Genomic DNA, 19,689 nt, shown 5'->3' with positions numbered 1-19,689 from the left:
CGGAAAATTCAGCTTTTTTAATTATCATTAAAAATGGAATTTGTATTTAACTTATTGTTTTTGGTGTGTTTTTTTCAAAAGGAACCCGAGTACTTGGGATTCTATTTCAGTTGACTTAGTCTAGAGATGAAGTTTACAAAGTTAAAACATAGAGGTTCGGAAAGCAAAGGATCTGAGTTTTGATAAGTTGATGCACGTGTTCTCTAAGTAATGGCAGTGTGTTCAAAACACTTCAACTATCAAATTACACTTTTGCAGGTAATAATTACTTTATTTTTAGGACAATAAAGAGTTATTGTGCAAAACATTCATAGATGGGTTAGTTTAGTTTTATTTTATTTAACTTACATTTAGTTTTAACAAGCAGTAACATTATGTAATACCAATATTATACTTCTTGATACTATCACTGTACTAATGGTACTATGATATTTATATGGTATATATATATAGATCTATTATTTATAAAATGATTTTATTCTGTTCTTGATTTCATTTCAGAAAACAAAAGTTTTTAACGTTTAAATTCCATAAGAACAGTTATTTAGAATATTTGTAAGTTTGCTATGTCGTGATATTTTAACGCAAATATGAATGTTATGTTAATACACACATAAAATTACATATACGTATTAAATTCGATTTTTTCTTACTTTGGTAGTTTTTATAAGACATAATATACACCATTTTAATCACTTCTACTAGTTATGCCTACATGTTACATATTCTCTTTACTTACTATACATTCTTTTCTACGTAACGTCTTGAATGTAAATTAAACATACTCAAAAATAATCAGAAATCTAGCATGTGTCTCTTTCCATATGTTTCGTTAATTAATGTAAATAAACGATTTCCTTATGGTTCAGCGCTCCAAAAACAAAACAGTTGACAGAATGTATTAGGTAATACTTTCTGATTTGGACCGAACACCTTTCCCACATATATATCTTTGTGATTTTATTTCTCTAATGTCAGAAGGGTTTTGAATACGATTCAACAATTTGGTTAAATCCTTAAAATATTATCAATTTTATTTACGTATCCCACTTTTTCGAAACAACTAGACTAGTTCTTTCATCACATTTAAATTTGACAGCTAGATTTCTCGTCATCAAATATTCCACTAACATAAGTTCTAATATTGCAAAAATATTCTATAGGCTTAGACCAAAGTACTTCTTTCGACTGCTCAAAGAGAAATTAAAACAAAAGTCCCTAAAATACAGCACATTTCCATTATTTATAGACTCTTGGTTTCCATCGCCTGAAGTTTACTGACTGGAATATCGTTTGTTTGTTTTTCGCGCGATAACAGGAAACTGTGAATGGTATACGAGGGCTACCTTGTTTCTGTATTTTTGTCGAGAAGGATGATTAAAAATCATCCTAAAATAAAACACATTTCTACTTTTTTTTGTAGACCTTTGATCTTGAATTTAAAGACACAACTACCTGATCAGTTCAATGAATCAGGTATTACCTTTCACAAAACTAGGTATGGTAACAAAATAAAGATGAAATATGAACCTAAGACCAACTGGTATAAAATAAAGCCAGTATTTTGATAAAGCCCTGAGATATTCTTAACCATACTTTTGAAAAAAGGGCTTGTTTAGAGTTTGGAGTCATTTGATTGGATAAGCCACGTATCCAAAATAGGACTGAAGTGTAATTGAGCAAGCACATAACGCTATTCAGTCAATACTTTCTTCTCCAAGCGCAGCAAGTAAGGTGTGCCCTATCATCGGTTTGGTTGAAGTTAGGAGTAATTGTAAGTGTATATGGTAGCACAAAGGATAGTAGAATGTGGTCCTTACAACAGCTGTTATTAATGGTACCATTCTTCAAGGTGCAGAAGTCAGTAGATCCCCAAGTATGTATGTTCACATCCTACTTACATCACTGTCATTTACCCTCGTTCTTTTATGAAAATAGTGGTGGATCTGGTTCCAGTTTCTTTTTAAATAAACATACGCCTTAACCGCAGGGTGAAGTAAAGCTTATCGGGAAATAAAACCAATCTTATATGTTGTTGACACCTTTACAAGGGAAATGTTTGTTCCTTGTTGCAAATAAATCGCACCTCATTGGGCTTCTGTCATATTTTCTGATCTTACGTAATATCTTTTTATTGTTTATTTCCATGATCAGTTGCGGCTGCAAACATTGGAGTCAGTCTTAAAATATGTACTCTAATTTTGTGGCAATTCAGAATCGACAGAAAGCGATTTTCTTATTGTGTTGTGGCTGATGGCCTGCCTTGTCTAGATGTTCGAGCAAACGTACCATTGGCTCTGCACGAGTGAAACATTTTGATTTGAGTTCTAGCTATAGTTCGTAAACAGTTTTAAAACCTTAGTTCTATGATTCACTTAAAAGTGATAACTAAGACAATACTGGGTAGGTCATCTAAATATGACGTAGGGTGTTGAAGAAGAAGAAATAATTTTCATTTCAGAACTCATGACTGATCATAATTTATATAATAAACTGAAGGTGTGAGTGACATTATTTTGCTACAGTGGTTTTCCTTGAAACAAATATAATATTAATAATTTTATTTATCCTTTTACTGCGTTGTAGAGGTTGTTTTTTGTTTTTTTTTATTGACATTTCTTTCTTCCCAAAGTTGAGTATATTATTTTAGAACTTGTTCATTCTTATATATGTGATTATATGTTTTAAGTGTTCAACTCGAAACCATGTGTAAAACTTAATTGTTTGATCCAACGAAATGAGTAAGCGATAACAACAAAAGTCTATGACACATTTATTTGATTTTGACATGTTTGTATTTCACAAATACTTAGAATCATACAATTAATTTACTTTGTGTGCTGCCATCTGTTAATATTTATCAACATTACCTGAAGAAGAAGTAGTTTTATAGTTCTCCATTATCAATAACTATGTAAATATTCGAAAGTAAAAAAAATATTAAACTACTGTTTGTGGTGTAATCTAATAAGATGAATAATAATAATAATAGTAAGAACACTGTAAGCTCTCCATTCGTTTAGTAAATACAAAAATGAGAAATTTTCATTTAAGACTTTCACCACCAGGTGTTCTTATTTTTGTCATTTATTTTTGAAAAAAGGCTACACAATCTACGTTCTGACAACTGCAGGGCTTGAAGCCTGAGCTTGATAAGTCTTTAAACTTACGAGTGAACCACCGAGTAACTTATTGTTGCAAAAAAATTGCTCTAAGAAAGATTCTTCATAAAGTGACGATTAAAAAAGATCTTATACAGGTTTCAAAGACAAATAGCAAAATCGTGCTTGACTTTAGCTCAGTATTTGTTTTAAAATATGAATTGAAAACAATAATTTTATCTAACTTAAAAATATTTATTCTTTGTATTCCGCCTTTTTTTCACTTTCATCATCCTTAGAAATCTAAATGTTTTAAGTGGTGGTAATTGATTCTTATCTACTTCATAAAATTTAATACTGTTCATTTCATTAACTATATTTATATAGATAGTTCACTGTATTATCAATAATCATATAGCTTTAAAGTGGTTTAAATATATTTTTTTATAATCATACTTTAAAGGTTTTAACTCCAATCGAACGTAATTTATTATTGAACTTATTTTGTGTGTTTGTGTGTGTTTCTTATAGCAAAGCCACATCGGGCTATCTGCTCAGCCCACCGAGAGGAATTAAACTTAATAATAATAAATTCACTATAATACAGCAACAGCGAACGTAACTACAAATAACGAATCAAACAATCTAATCATTAGACCATACTAGATCTGAAAGATCAAGAAACAAAATCCAGTAACACTTTAGAAACTGATATAGTTCACAATACAAAAACAATAAATTAATACAACTATTTATATTTATTACATATCAACATTTGCTTACTGTTGTTGTTTTTATGGCAAAGCTACACAATGGACTATTTGTGCTCTGTCTATTGTGGGAAATTGAGCTTACATTTTAGAATTATAGATCTGTAAACTAACCTTTGACCTTCCGATGAATTCAATATTTGAAGTAATTGAAAAACTTTAACTAATATTTATTATAATTGTGGTTCTCTCACATGTTTTGCTTTAAAATTTAGAGCTGGATTACTCCTGCTGCATAAAGACCAGATGTCCCCTAGGAAGCTTTACTCTAAAAATGCATTTTTTTGCTTTCAATATGAAAATTATGAAATTCTTTTAAAATGATTTTTATTTGGTATTTTTCTAAAACCTTAAATTTTTAGTATTCGCTAAATACGAAATGTTATCCTAAGGGTTTAATAAAAGGATTAAATAAACCATTTAGATATTAACACAAACTATTTGCAGGTCAAATTTTAGAGAGTAGTGCTATCAACTTATTAAGTGCAGTTAAAAGAAGGCACGCGCAAATTTATACGAAAAAAAAGAGCAATTTGTAGTACATGTGGCTTTCAGTTATTTCACTCTCTCTATATATATGTACCTTATTCAAACAAGACGTTGGTGAATATAGAGGGAAGGCAGCTAGTCATCACCACCTACCGCCAACTCTTGGGCTATTCTTTTACCAACGAATAGTGGGATTGACCGTAAATTTATAACGCCCCACGGCTGAAAGGGCGAGCATGTTTGATGTGACAGGGATTCGAACCCGCGACCCTCAGATAGCCCTCATGTAGTTTTACGCGAAATTGAATAAAAATAAAACCATAAATATATAATCCCCGAAGATCATTTAATAATACGAACTGGCCATACATATAAGGCTGAACAGTTACCACGGTTTAATGGGAAAAACTAATTAATAACATTTAAAATTAGCACAACAAGGTTAAGCATCGAATGTCTACTTTGCTAAGAGTCATTAATTAAACGTTTTTACTGAGAGTTAACCGGTCGAATAAGTAATTTTTGACATTTAAAGGTGACATCATTTCACTTAATTTACACTGAAGAAGGTGTTTTCCAGCTGAGGGACAGTAGTTTGAAGATTGAATTGAACTTTAAAAATGTTAAATGTTTCATAATGAAAAACACCCTTCTCGTTCCAGACATCAGTGGTGTGTGCGAAACTTTCTTAAACATAAAAGTGAAGACAAGATATATGATAAACCTGTTAACAATTCTAATCACAGATGCGATGGCCACGATGTGTATTTCATTCAACATCTATAAAAAATGTAGAAGTAATATTATCCAGACTTATTTATGGAGTTTGTTTTCAAATATCTGGGAAGTTAAAATTGTATTTTATTTTTTGGATAACTCATGATTTTCTGGACAAACATAAAGATTTTCTTTTAAGTGACGTAATACATATCTCTGAAATAAAATTAATATGTTCTTTGAAAAATGGTTTCCAACCGAAAAAAGAAAACTGTCGATCGTTAATATTTAGTGAATACAAAGACGACTTTAGTTCAAAAACAATGTGACTAAATGACATAACTAAAGATATAGTGTCGTTAAAAAATTAGAAGTTTGTGAGTCCAAGTAAGACAAGTGACAAAATGAATTTATTAATCTTATTTTATTATTTCACTATCAGTATTATTTTATTGAAGATAGATCAGTATTATTTAGTTTTGAACGTCTGTTATTTTTCTGTTAGTCTATTTCTTTCTTCAATTTATTGGAATTCACACCCACAGAAGATATCGTAAGTGATGGATTTCTTCTGCATTGGATCTTTGGGTAGTTTAACTTTTACCACTGTCATCCTATATTGTTGTTTCTTCTGAAAGAGGTAATAATAATTTTATACTCTAACAATCATTTGATATCGCAAAAATGGTAGCACTAATTAATGACTAGGTTAGTATTGAAAGAAAACACGGATAAAATATATTTGCTGGAGTTAGTATGAACTTCTGTATAATAATTTTATTGTGACTAAACATTATGAGCCTGATATATTGGAAATGAAAAGTTAAGGCTGTTATGTGTTATTTTTTAATTTATGATTAATATTAAGTAATCGAGCAATTTTTATAACACTTTTTTGGAACAGTTATGCTAAGTATTTGATAACATAAATATGCGTGGTTATACGAGTTTCGGAATCTACCTCCAAACTGTACCTTCCACACTAAACAATATGTATGAGCAGAATGTTTCTCCCCATTCGTTTTATTGAACTGAATTGGTTTGAATTTCGCGCAAAGCTACACGAGGGCTATCTGCGCTAGCCGTTCCTAATTTAGCAGTGTAAGACTAAAGGGAAGGCAGCTAATCATCACCACCCAAAACCACCTGGCCATGCCGGGCCCCATTCGTTTTAAAAGCTACAACTTTGCTTTCACATTTTTTTCAGTTTTCTCAGGATTGAAGTAAATACTTATTAACGAATGTCATAAGTCTATGGAAAGATTTGTGTTGTTGCTTTCTCAGTGCAAAGCTGCATAATCAGATATTTGCGCTCTGTTCACTGTAAAAATCGAACCCCGAATTCTAGCATTGTAAATCTGTAATCTTACCGTTTCCTCACAGGTAGTATACAAAGCTATAAAGTATATACGAGGTCTGTTAAAAAAATACGCGGACTGTTTGAATTGCGCGGCTCCAGTTGGTTCCAGAGGAATTCCCTTGGTGTCGCTAGGTTTGCACAGATCAGCTGATTACGACGCCATTTCCCGATTGCAGATATCTTCATTTGTGTATTAGCTACGTGGTTTTAAGTGAAGTGCGATTTTTTCGTTTGGCGGATTTCAGAATGAATGGCCTGAAGGAGCAACGACTTGCTGTGAAATTTTGTGTTAAACTTGGAACCTCTGTGACTGAAACTTTTGCTATGCTTAACACGGCTTACGGTGATGTTGCTATGAAGCGTACGGCATGTTTCAAGTGGCATGAACGTTTTAAGGATGGTCGACAGTCCATTGAAGATGATGAGCGTCCTGGACGTCCTTCCACGTCAACTGACGACCCACACGTCGACAAAATCAACACCCTAGTGCGGGCAAATCGACGTCTAACTGTCAGGGAGCTTGCTGAAGAGTGTGGGATATCAGTTGGATCTTGTTACGAGATTTTGACCGAAAAATTGAAGATGCATCGGGTTGCTGCGAAATTCAGCTCTCAGAACTCGTGAGTTTTTGGCCAAACACTCGATCACTGTTCTTCCCCACCCCCCTTACTCACCTGGCCTTGCTCCTTGCGATTTTTTCTTGTTCCCCAAACTCAAAAGACCCTTGAAAGGAAGAAGATTTGAGACGATTCCCGAGATTAAGGCAAATGCGACGATGGAGCTGGAGGACATTACAAAAGAAGCGTACCAGGACTGTTTCAACAAGAGGAAACACCGTTGGGATAAGTGTGTGTGTTGGGGAGGAGAGTACTTTGAAGGGGTCCCAGACCTGTAACTTCTAAATAAGGTACATTTTGTTTTATGACGTCAGTCCGCGTATTTTTTGAACAGCCCTCGTACGTATTTAGGTTCGGATGTGATAATAGCCGTAACATTGTATCACATTTTGATATTCAGAAGCGCATGCAGGCACGAACGTTCATCACCGCTCACCAACAACACATTCATGTAGCATTTTCTTTCTTTTTTTTTTAATTTCAATCCTCCGGTAAGATTGGCCAATAAAACTTTTATCTTAATTTTGGAAAATAATCATCTTTGTCATTGTGGTTACCATAAGTCAAGATTTTATAAAATAGCTTAAAGTTTGTTTTTGAATTTCGCACAAAGCTACTCGAGGGCTATCTGTGCTAGCCGTCTCTAATTTAGCAGTGTAAGACTAGAGGGAAGGCCACTAGTCATCACCACCTACCGCCAACTCTGGAGCTACTGTTTTACCAACGAATAGAGGGATTGAACGTCACATTATAACGCCCCCACGGCTGAAAGGGCGAGCATATTTGGCGCGACGGGAATTCGAACCCGCAACCCTCGGATTACGAGTCGAACGCCTTAATCTACTTGGCCATGCCAGGCCTATAGCTTAAAGTAATATTTCTACTTACAGTTATAATGCAAATTAATAAGGTGTCTTACGTTGCGTTGTTACTAACACAATTTGACAGTGACAGGTGTAATTTTCCAAAACATTGTTTTTATTAATAAGAAAGACATTAAGCCATGTTTGTTATAAGTTCATCCCTGTTTTCAATGGAATCATTTCGATGTTATCTGACGACAATTAAGACAAAACCAAAATTAATACCCCTATATTACTAATTCATATAACAATGGCAACATTTTTACTAACTATTACCAATTTATATCATATGAAGATAAGAACTGATTTTTTACAACTAAATTAATCAGTATCCGAGTTAGTCACTGGACTGGTCTTGTACGCTAGATAAAAAAGTACGAAATATGTGCTAGATATGTCTTTAAGCCTAAGTATAAAACTTTCGACTTTACTCAACATAATTTATATTAAAATAAAAACACAGCAGTATCAGTTTAATTATTACAGTTACAAGAATATAAAATAATTTTACCGAAACCGCTTTTGCTGTAATACTGAACAGCTATGGCCTACCAATTACCATCTAAAATGTATTACAGTATAAGGATACAACTTACCCACAATTAGATGTAATTGATAATAATTAATACTCTGCTTCTGTCAGCAATGCAACGGCTATCTCCGTATTTGTTCTTAAAAGTGTGTCCATTTTTTCTCTGTCGAAAATAATATGTGGCATAGTAATAAACATGAGAAACGAAATTAAAATGTAATGCAATTTAATTTTATATTTTGAACATTTTTACTTAATAAAAAATAATTTTGAGCATGTTTATGAAGTAAAATCATATGTGTATACATCATATTAGAAGTAAATCACGTGCTTACATTGTTCGTAGCTTAAATACTCGCAACCAGGGTTAAAGTAAAATCTGAAAATATAAAGATTATTATGCTATTTATACGTCTAGAGATACAGACATAAACAAGCTGAATCTGGCGGACTGCACTGCATAAAAAATGAAAACTAATTTCTTTTCAGTTAGTCTGTTTACTACACCAAAGGTGTTAAAATCAATGTTTGTATCATGACGTCGTATAATAATACAACTAAAGGGACGTGACGACAGTATGAAGTGCAAAACCTTTCAATACTAACTACTTCTACTTGAAATATGAAATAATAGACTTCAAGATATTGCTATATATACATTCTGTTTTATAACATTCTGAGAAAGCATAGCAAATAATAATTTTTATAGCGCTGTAAAGACTCCAGTTATTAGTAAGCAGCAATCCTGTGAATAAAGTAAACTTCAGACTTATTGTATATTTTAGCACTATGCAATAATCTACAGTCGCGTCAATAAAGTATACATTTATATATGTATATTTTTCTACAATCCTTTTCTTACAACTATACTTACCTTTGTAAGTATTCTTACTTCCCATTTATCTTGGATTCAATTGAAACTATTCTGCTTAATTACTGAAATTACTACTTATGTAAAATATTTGCCAGAAACAAACTAAAAAGAACAGGCTACAAGTGAGTCGAAAAGCTACATAATGCCATAATTTTCTACATTGTCCAAAAGAACAATCATTCACACTGTGCATGGCGATGCTACGTAGCTAGCAGATCATTCACTCGTCACATCTATTTGTTGTTGTGCTATGCTTAAAATACGCTTCGTTCAACTTTATTACAAAGGGCGTTTTTTCCCACAGTATTACAAGGCTTGGCATGGTTAGGTGGGTTAAGGCGTTCGACTAGTAATTCGAAGGTCGCGAGTTCGAGTCCCAGTCGCAACAAGCATGCTCGCCCTTTCAGCCGTGGGGGCGTTATAATGTGATGGTCAATCCCACTGTTCGTTGGTAAAAGAGAAGCCCAAGAGTTGGTGGTGGGTGGTGATGACTAGCTGCCTTCCCTCTAGTCTCACACTACTAAATTAGGGGCGGCTAACGCAGATAGCCCTCGTGTAGCTTTGCGACAAATTCCAAAAAAAAACTCTACAGTATTACCCTGCAGTCTCACTATAACACTGTACCAGCCAGATGTTTCAAACTTAACCTATTTTGAAGATAGTGTTGTGACGTGTTCTGTAGTTGGAGGGCATTTACACTCGTTTACTGGGTGTGGCCCAACACACTTGATACATCAAACCGTTGTGGTACAGGCCATTGTAGTGTGGCCAAGCTTTTAACACTTGAAGCATTGTATTACTCTTGGTTCACGGAGTTTTGCTGTTTATAATTGATGGTGTGTCAAGAAAAGTGAAATACCGGAGGTGAGAATTTCGTCGGCCTTCTTCATATCGGTGATTGTGAATTTGACAAGTGGTGTGGGGAGTCCAGTGCTTGAAGAGTTGATGCGGTCAAGCTTGATTGGATTAATGACCTGAGTTTCCAGTTCCTTCTTTACTTTATTGATCGCTCTCTCTCTGTATGGGTATTTGGGTATTGATGTTTATCTACCCAGGAGGGTCAAGCTACCCTGGAGGGTCAGGTTTCGTTAACCTCTTCCTCCTTCTTTTCCTTCAAATTTTGGTTTTACAACTGTCAAGTGTATTAATATATGGTACGGTCAGAGTAACCCGCACTTACTTAGGCCCCTTTCAGGGCAATGTCCATGCACAATCTACACATACACTTGGTGCAAATAAAACATTTTTCTTATAGTTCCATAGGGTATTTGCACTTTTATCAGAGTATTAACTCTAAAACTTTTACATAAAAAAACACCTTTCAATGTTTTGTAATTAATCCCTAATCTAATGTGGAGTCTAGTTAATAGGTGGCCTTTTATTACTTTTTTTATTTTTTTTTATTGTATTTATTTATTTAGAAAATATATATCCACTGGGGAAAGCTGCTTAGGTTTATCATCATCATGTTAAACAATACCTGTCAAGTTTGCTTACTAGTTCATTTTTATCCAATTTTTGTCAAAATAGTTTATTGTACCATGTAGGAGCCTATCTCTGCTATTGTTTCCATGTGTGCGTAGTTTATTGATCGAATCTCTGTCGATGTTTGGGTAAAAAAAGTTCATACCCTGGAGGGTCAGGTTCTCTATGACCTCTTCCTCCTCCGCGTACTTATGTTCTTGTCGGATTGGTATTTATAATTGTAGAACTGAATATTATTTTGATCCTTTTCAGGGCAATGTCCATGTATTGTGGCTCATATATAGTGATTATTTTATTCTATCAGCAGAATGTCAAGTTTGTTGGTGGCATTTTTTTATTGTTTAATACATATATATATATATATATGTATATATATTTTATTATTTTATTATTATTATTATTATTATTATTATTTAATATATATTTTTATTTATTTTTATATTTAAAATATAAATTAACTGGGGAGAGATATTTAGGACTAGCTTCATCATGTATGAGGTACCTGTCTAGTTCGCATAGTAATTCGTTTTTCATCCAATTCTTATTAAAGTACATTATTGTAATATGTAGGAGTATATCTGGTATGGTTGGTATGTTCGAATATTTGTGTATGAATTAAGATTATGTAGTTCTTCAAACTCTGTATGCAGTTGTGAGGAGTGTGTTTTGGATTGTTTGTAGTTTGGTTTTAATTATTTTATTGGTTACAGTTATCCATGCTGGAGCTGCATAATCTATTACTGGTCTAATATATGTTTTGTAGATTTTTAGTATGTTATCTGTAGATGTTCCATTGTTTTTACCAGTTAGACTCCTAGCATAGTTAGTTCTTCGCCAGACTTTATTTTTAATTTCGTTTATATGATTGATCCAAGTTAGTTTTGAATCATAGGTCAGACCTAAAAATTTTGCCGATGGGGCAATCTAGACTAGTGTGCCATTCATATATAATTCTGGCTGTTGTTTTTTGTGTTTTGTCAATTTCGTAAAGACTACGAGTTGTGTTTTTGCTGTGTTTATTTTTATTCTATATTTTTGACAGTATTCACTTATCCTATTTAGTTGCGATTGTATGTTAGTGGCTGCTATCGTGGGTGTTGCGGCACTTTTCCAGACTGCCACATCATCTGCGAACTGTGAAGAGAATCCATGATTCGGATCCTTCAGTGGCATATTGTTTACATACATGATGAAGAGTATAGGGCTAACTACCCCTCCCTGAGAGTTTATTGATGAAGATATTGAATGGTACACTTCGAATAACGAGGTCTTCACTAGGTGATCACTCTCCAGCTACGTGAGTGGTCAGCTTGACTCCACTGAAGGCTAAGCTGGGCTACGGCGTGTAGCATACCCTGAAGGGTGTTAACACTTGGTGTTCTCCCCTCCTCTTGGTAGACGGTATAAGTGGATGAAGATCGTCGTGGGGAAGAAACGACGAAGTTCTCTCGTTACCTACAGTTGTCTTACTGAGTTTGGAGTGCATTCAACAGTGACGGCTGGGGTCATCTTGAGAGCGGTGGTGTCAGAGTTTAGATCAGGATTATTGTCTAGTTGGTCACAAACCAGGCATGCAGCTTTGGAGAGTTCGGTAATGGACACTGGAGAAAGTAGAGACTTTCGTCGATTCGTGTTCACTAATCGAAAAGCGTTCTTGGGCTTCGACCAAAAGTTGGTATTTGTTAGCCGTTTACAATGGTTCACCCGAGGAACGAATGGAGGTATTTAGGGTCTACTTCCGGATAGTCACAAGTTAAATAACTGTAACTGAGTTTACATCAATATCAGTGGTATTTATTTCTTGCTTTAGATCTGGATACTTGCTTTATGAAAAACCTTGTTTTTGTAGGTAGTAGCATATGAACGTAGTGCTGATAAAGACTTTTTACCAAAGTTAAAGCTTTACAGAAGTCGAGAAACAAAACATACGAACGATACAGAATCTTGTGGTAGATTGTAAGTAGGTTTTTAGTAGGGTTTGTATTTAAATAAAAAACCGAAAATGACTGACATTCGCCAAGGAGCAAATGACGTAAGAGGTGGGAAGGAGCTTAAGTTGTTTTGGTCGTTTAGAACTTTCCCTTTAAACATCTGTTTATTTAGAACTTTCCCTTTAGACATCTGTTTATTTAGAACTTTCCCTTTAGACATCTGTTTATTTAGAACTTTCCCTTTAGACATCTGTTTATTTAGAACTTTCCCTTTAGACATCTGTTTATTTAGAACTTTCTCTTTAGACATTTGTTTATTTAGAACTTTCCCTTTAGACATCTGTTTATTTAGAACTTTCCCTTTAGACATCTGTTTATTTGTAAAATATTGAGACTGTCTAGTTTTTACCTTTTTCATAGATATGTAAAGTTTTATAGTTTTTTTTATCAAATTGGTGTCTACTTTTAATAAGGTGAATGCAAAGGTTGAATCAATTCATTATAAGTGATATAGAAAAAGCAAACATTGTTGAAGTTTAACTATTCTATTTATTGAGTTCAAACTATATTCTGTTACTTTAACTTTAGTTGTTATAACTAATTAAACGGATCTTGTTCTGTACAGTATAAACATTGTAAGTAAAATAAAAAGTAAACACTGTTGAAGTTTAACTATTTTAGTTATTGTGTTCAAACTATATTCTGTTACTTTAATTTCAGTTGTTATAACTTTTAATTATACGGATATTGTTGTGTACGATATAAACATTGTAAGTAATATAGAAAAAAAGAAAACCTTGTTGAAGTTTAACTATTCTATTTATTGTGTTCAAACTATATTCAGTTACTTTAATTTCAGTTGTTATAACTTTAATTATACGGATATTGTTGTGTACGATATAAACATTGTAAGTAATATAGAAAAAAGAAAACCTTGTTGAAGTTTAACTATTCTATTTATTGTGTTCAAACTTTATTCAGTTACTTTAATTTCAGTTGTTATAATTATTTACTAAAACGAATATTGTTCTGTTTAACTAACCACAATTATTAGTTGTAATATTTATTTGTTCACTATAAACTCTGTTTGTCTAACAGTTGCAAATAAAAGTCCTCTCCTGGCCCTTTTGTTGCAGAGTATGAGGCCCCTCAGGTGGGTCGGAAGAGTCTCTCTGAATTTATCCCGCTGTGTGCACCAGCACATTGTAATATATTTGACAGGCTGCTTTGTGTCTTGAAACCAGCAAAACTGAATGAACCTTTCACTAAATATTAAGCACGTGTTGTACAATTAACCATTCTATTACCTGCGGACGACGCGTGTTTTTCATTGTCCCCTGCCCCCCAGTGGCTCAGCGGTATGTCTGCAGACTTACAACGCTAAAAACCTGGTTTCGATACCTGTGGTGGGCAGAGCACAGATAGCCCATTGTGTAGCTTTGTGCCTAATTCAAAACAAATAAATATTCATTGTCCCCCTGCTGGTACAGAGGTAAGTTTACGAATTTACAATGCTAAAACGAATGGTTCATTCCCCCGGTGGACTCAGTAGATAGGCCGATGTAGCTTTACTGTAAGAAAACACACTCTCTTGATACTACCATATTATGATATATGTTCTAAAATCTTAGAATTAACCCGATAAATATATATAAGCCTAAAAGTTCAAATTAGTTACAGGAAAATTTTTACATGCCTCTGATTTCGAATAGAAATATAAAAACAAACATTTACAGTCAACGTGTTTTCATTACAAATTTTAGGTCTGTTGGTTTCTAAACTTTCTGCTTTGAAACCATAACTTTTAAAGGTGCAAGCATTGTTTCCATATGAAATTATTGTATTATGTTATTATTGTAACTGGGGAAAAAACTTGCGTTTCGTTTTTAATGAATATACGAGCGAAATAATCGTTTTTTAACAACAAAACATAATTCAGGGATATTTTCGATTATAATCTAGTTCTAATAATCACAACAAGATATGAAGAACAAAATAAAAACGTTTATTACTATAATATAATTTTTCAATGAGCAAGCATGCAACAGCTACAGAAAGAAATGTTCATCATTTTACAACAGGACATGCTTACAGTGGATAATATATTTTATCATTTTCCAACTGCAGGCAGGACTTCTTCCTTCGTTAGACACGTATAAAGCACAAACTTATATAAACCGCTAACTTCTTTTACGACAAGAAGAATACCGCTTAACCCGGGCTTCAGTTGACAAACATAAATCAGTAGTGTTCTTCCATGTATAGTTGTACTTAGTATGTATGACTGGTAGACTTTCTCTGGCTTTAATAAGCGACACGACGATGACCGTAGCCATAAGCAGGACGAACGTAACCATAGGCAGGTTTAGCGTACTTGTAGACTGGTCTAGCGTAGCCGTAGCCACGACGGGCAAAGCCGTAAGCAGGACGAGCATAGGCGTAGGCAGCAGGACGAGCGTAGCCATAAGGATGTGCGTCATATTTCACAGGTGCAGCGTCGGAGTAGATGTTGACGTCAGCAGGGTTCTGATTGGCGGTACCAGGTTCATTGGTTTTAATGTTAGCTCGGTAACCACCTTTGTCAGCAACATAATCCACCTGGCGACTAATACCATAAGCATCCCTGTAACCATAGGAACCTTGCTTGTTGCCGTACTCGTCACCTTGCTCCTGTTGCCACTGGCGGTCACCGTACTCGTTTTGGATGTCGTAGCCGGTGTTATATGGCTGTGGTTTGGCCTGTGGAGAACGTATTTTATTAAGTTCTTACTTGTGAAATTTACATTTTAATACTTATCCAATAAACAAATCTTCACAGAGAACACACAGGGAGAAAATGTATAAGATTGTACCTGATCATTAAACAGTTTTATTAGGATACTAAAGCTAAATAATAATGCATTAATTATTGATTTTATCATTCAAGTAATAATGACCAAAAACTGTAGTGATACTAATTTTCACTGCAATCAACAACGATTCGTTATAACACCTTAGTAACTGAAAAATAAAAAATACGAATTGATTAATACAGAGCTAAAGTGAATCACTGATACATGGAGAGGTACAATATCAAAGCAGCTAATATCGTTACCAAAACTAAAAAATATCAATAATAATAATGACTGGGAATTGTTACTTACATATACATCTGGTTGATAGGCGTATCTGGCTGGAGCGTAAGAATACGGTGACACGTATCCACAAGTGGCTGACACCACACACATGGCGAGAACTGCAATCTGGAAATTGAATAATTAGCACACATCAACATTGAGGCCTAACACACTAGTGTCAATCTGATGTTAGAATGAGAAAACAAAGTGAAAGAACCAGTGGAAATAAAATAATCCATTTCTTAATAACACAGACACATATAGTGGGTGTATATTGTAATACTGACTTTCACTCTCACCTTCCTAACTTCAGTACGATTGATTGAAAAAAATATGCAGATGTATCAAGGAAATACTTAAACCTGTTTATCTTAATGTCATAAATATGGACAAGAGTGTAACCCCTTTATATCGTTCATAGTGTGGTCGTACATATCTCCCTCCATAATATAATTTAGTAAACTATTATGTCTAATTTATATATATCAGTTTTAATGTCAGTTATGATGATAAAGCTATGAATTGGAAAATTCGAATAAGAATAAGTCAGCAATCGCAATTTCCAAGCAGCTCTGTGTTATTCGAACAGTTTATAGAATATTACGTGTATGTAGGTTTCCTTACCTTAATCATGGTTTATAGAAAGAGAATGTTACCCGACAGTTAACAGTTGACTCAAGGTGTCTGATCTGTTGTGTAGCTCCAGAGCTCGGTCATTTTTATATCAATTATCACTGTTATTTTCCTTCCTGGTGTCCGTGATTCTGGGTTAAGTGGGGGCTGGTATGAACTTGAGCCGAAAGCCTGATACTGTTGATAGGAATTTCATTCTCATTTGACACACGCTGATAAGCATTGTCTAGCCGCGCCTTGCCCCCAAGCTAATAGTACGATGGCGCTTTATTACGCTTAACCTTATCAAACCAAGATCAGGAACGAATCTGTCAATGTTTTTGTATACTTAGTAGCTTTAATATATTTACCAGCATAATAAATGAACAGATAAAAAATACCAAATTAAATATTCAAAGAGTTAATTTCAAATATTATGGTTATAAGAAATACCTTCAAATTAGCACATTCGCACACACACAAACTATCAAATATATCAAAATAGTAATAAGATTTAATTCACAGGTTAGTTTCCTATCTTAAAAATAAATAGTCTAATAACCTCCATGACATAGCTTATTACTACTTCTTTAGCTCTCGAACAAGTTCGCATCACTAATATTCACCCTGATTTTATTACTGTCAAGCTTACTATAAAACACAAAAATAATATTTTACCTTCCGTAGATTCAGCTTCTAATACGAGAGTGGGATCTAGCCTGAACCGTATAATTTTGTATGCTTTTTACCATTCTATCTCAAGTAACTTACCTAATATGTTTTTATTGGCATTAAGTTTGATGGCTTCTGTTGAGTAAAGTTTGTATATAGAACTTGTATTTTCGCCCTCACAAAAATATTCTGTACAACTTTTTAGTTATTGCTATAGAATTCTATAGAATATTTGGTTTATGTAGAAATTTTGCAAAACTTAACTGTCCCCCACGAATAGCCCATTGTGTAGCTTTGTACTTAAGAACAACAAACAAGCAGACGAACAAACAAGCTTTGCTATGGTTTCATAGAAATCTACAGAAACGATTTTCTGTGATGTAGAATGTCTATAGAACCTCATACAAAGTGTTATTATCATTTGTATCGATAGAATCGCTTTGTTTTATAGAAATAAATAAAACTATATAGTATTTTTTGTCCTTGAGATAATTCAAGTAACGTGCTTAGTAAATTATTTTTTAAAAATAAAACCATTATTTTTAGTTTGCTAATAGTTTGCTTATGTTTCTCATTATTTTGAAACAGGTGTGGAATATATAGAACGTGCTGCTAAAGGTTTTTTGTAGCATGTTGGAGTCCTTTCTTTCCTTACTTGATGTCATGGTTATAAAGAAATTAAAGTTATCCAGTTAAATAAACTTGTTTTTTTTTTTTTTTTTGAATTTCGCGCAAAGCTACTCGAGGGCTATCTGTGCTACCGTCCCTAATTTAGCAGTGTAAGACTAGAGAGAAGGCAGCTAGTCATCACCACTCACCGCCAACTCTTGCGCTACTTTTTTACCAACGAATAGTGGGATTGACCGTCACATTATAACATACCCACGACTGAAAGGGCAAGCATGTTTGGTGCGACCGGGATTCGAACCCGCAACCCTCGGATTACGAGTCGAACGCCGTAACACTCTTGGCCATGCCAGGCCTGCAAAATTTTACTACTTATTCCTTGCTACAGCTAAATATTTTCAGTTTATGCAAATTTTGGCGAAACCCATCGAGAGAGCAACAAATATTTCCCTGGTAATATTGATATGTGCTAGAACTTCGATATTGATACATTTTAGTCCAGACAAGCAGTTTCAAAAATAGTGTTTGATTGACGTTGATTTGTTCTTTATATCAAAACGTCATGTCAGGCTACTAGCAAGTGGCCTACAATATACCTAAAATATCTACGTCAGCAAGTTTTCGATATTACAAACTTACTTAACAACAACAAGGAAAATCAGAACTTGACGCACCTGATGTACATGTATATATATATATAAAGATCGTTCAATTCGATAATTTCATGTTATAATTGAATACAGTGCATATAGGCTGTGCAGTATTATAAACAATTTATATTTTTAGCTCCAATGTGTTGTCCTTTGCTTAGCACTAATTTTCTATAATATTTTAAAATATTAGTGGTTAATAAATTACTATACATAGGAGCCGAACAAAGTTCTTGCATTCAGTTACTATACAAAGCCTATTTTGCTTACGTGCTTCGCTGTTTCAAGAATAACTGATGAGCTGTGAATTCAGCAAAACTCGTCTACTGCAACTAAAATAATGACCCAGAGAATATACCAGGCCTATACGTCATCTCTTCTTCAAAAAAATGTATAGCCCGGCAGGGCCAGATGGTTAAGGCCTTGTAATTTGATTATCGCAGGTTCTAATCCCCGTCACACCAAATATGTTTGCTCTTTCAGCCGTGGGGGCGTTATAATGTTACGGTCAATCCCACTATTCGTTGGTAAAAGAGTAGCCCAAGAGTTGACGGATGGTGGTGATGACTAGCTTACCTTCCCTCTAGTCTTACACTTACATTGCCAAATTAAAGCCGACTAGCGCAGATTGCCCTCGTGTGGCTTTGGGTGAAGTTCAAACAAACAATAAAGTTTATATTCTGGTATGTAAAATAAATATCTACATTATTAAGATATATAGAAAGAGCTGAAAGGGCGAGCATGTTTGGTGTGACAGTGATTCAAACCAGCGATCCTCAATTTACAAGTCAAGCGTCCGAACCACACAGCAATGAAAGGCCTTTTTGTTTAAGTTAAATTTGTAATTAAAAATGTGCATAACTTATACTGTTAAATAGTTATTGTAAAATTCTCTCTTACTTGCTAAAGTTGTGAAAGATTTTTCAGTGTAAGAATCAACAATGTACTGTGTGTGTATGTATTGTTGTGCAAGCTAAAATTTCTAGAAACTCGCTTTATGTTTATATATCTAACAAATGCGATGCACCAAGAAACGGTATATATTATTGGTTTTCTATAGTTGGTATACTATACATCTCGGAAGTTATAACTGTGATTAACGTAATTAACATTTATTATTCGGGAAACTACAGATACTTGAGCAGGAAAGTTAATAGATTTCGAACATTACAAACCGTTTAACTTCAACTGATTAATATCGCACGTCAGTATTCTTAAGAAGGCATTATGTAACTTCAGCTGTGAAAAACTCACGTGTAATGAGCGAAGAGCT

At 34.0% G+C, this 19,689-nt stretch overlaps 1 protein-coding gene across 1 annotated transcript; it reads right to left on the bottom strand.

Moving 5' to 3' along the window:
- Nucleotides 1–14,754: 14,754 nt before the first annotated feature.
- LOC143231535 (uncharacterized) lies at nucleotides 14,755–16,623 on the bottom strand. The gene is made up of 3 exons (XM_076466057.1): nucleotides 16,480–16,623; nucleotides 15,883–15,981; nucleotides 14,755–15,478 (listed from the first exon to the last, which is right to left on the bottom strand). The coding sequence occupies exons 1-3, from the start codon at nucleotides 16,486–16,488 to the stop codon at nucleotides 15,044–15,046; spliced, it is 543 nt and encodes a 180-aa protein (XP_076322172.1). The 5' UTR covers nucleotides 16,489–16,623; the 3' UTR covers nucleotides 14,755–15,043.
- Between the last annotated feature and the right edge of the window lie 3,066 nt (nucleotides 16,624–19,689).

The sequence above is a fragment of the Tachypleus tridentatus genome, chromosome 11, assembly GCF_004210375.1.
Source record: "Tachypleus tridentatus isolate NWPU-2018 chromosome 11, ASM421037v1, whole genome shotgun sequence".
Classification (NCBI taxonomy): Eukaryota; Metazoa; Arthropoda; class Merostomata; order Xiphosura; family Limulidae; genus Tachypleus; species Tachypleus tridentatus.
The sequence above is the reverse complement of the archived record's forward strand: the minus strand, read 5'-3'. Positions and strand labels throughout refer to the sequence as shown.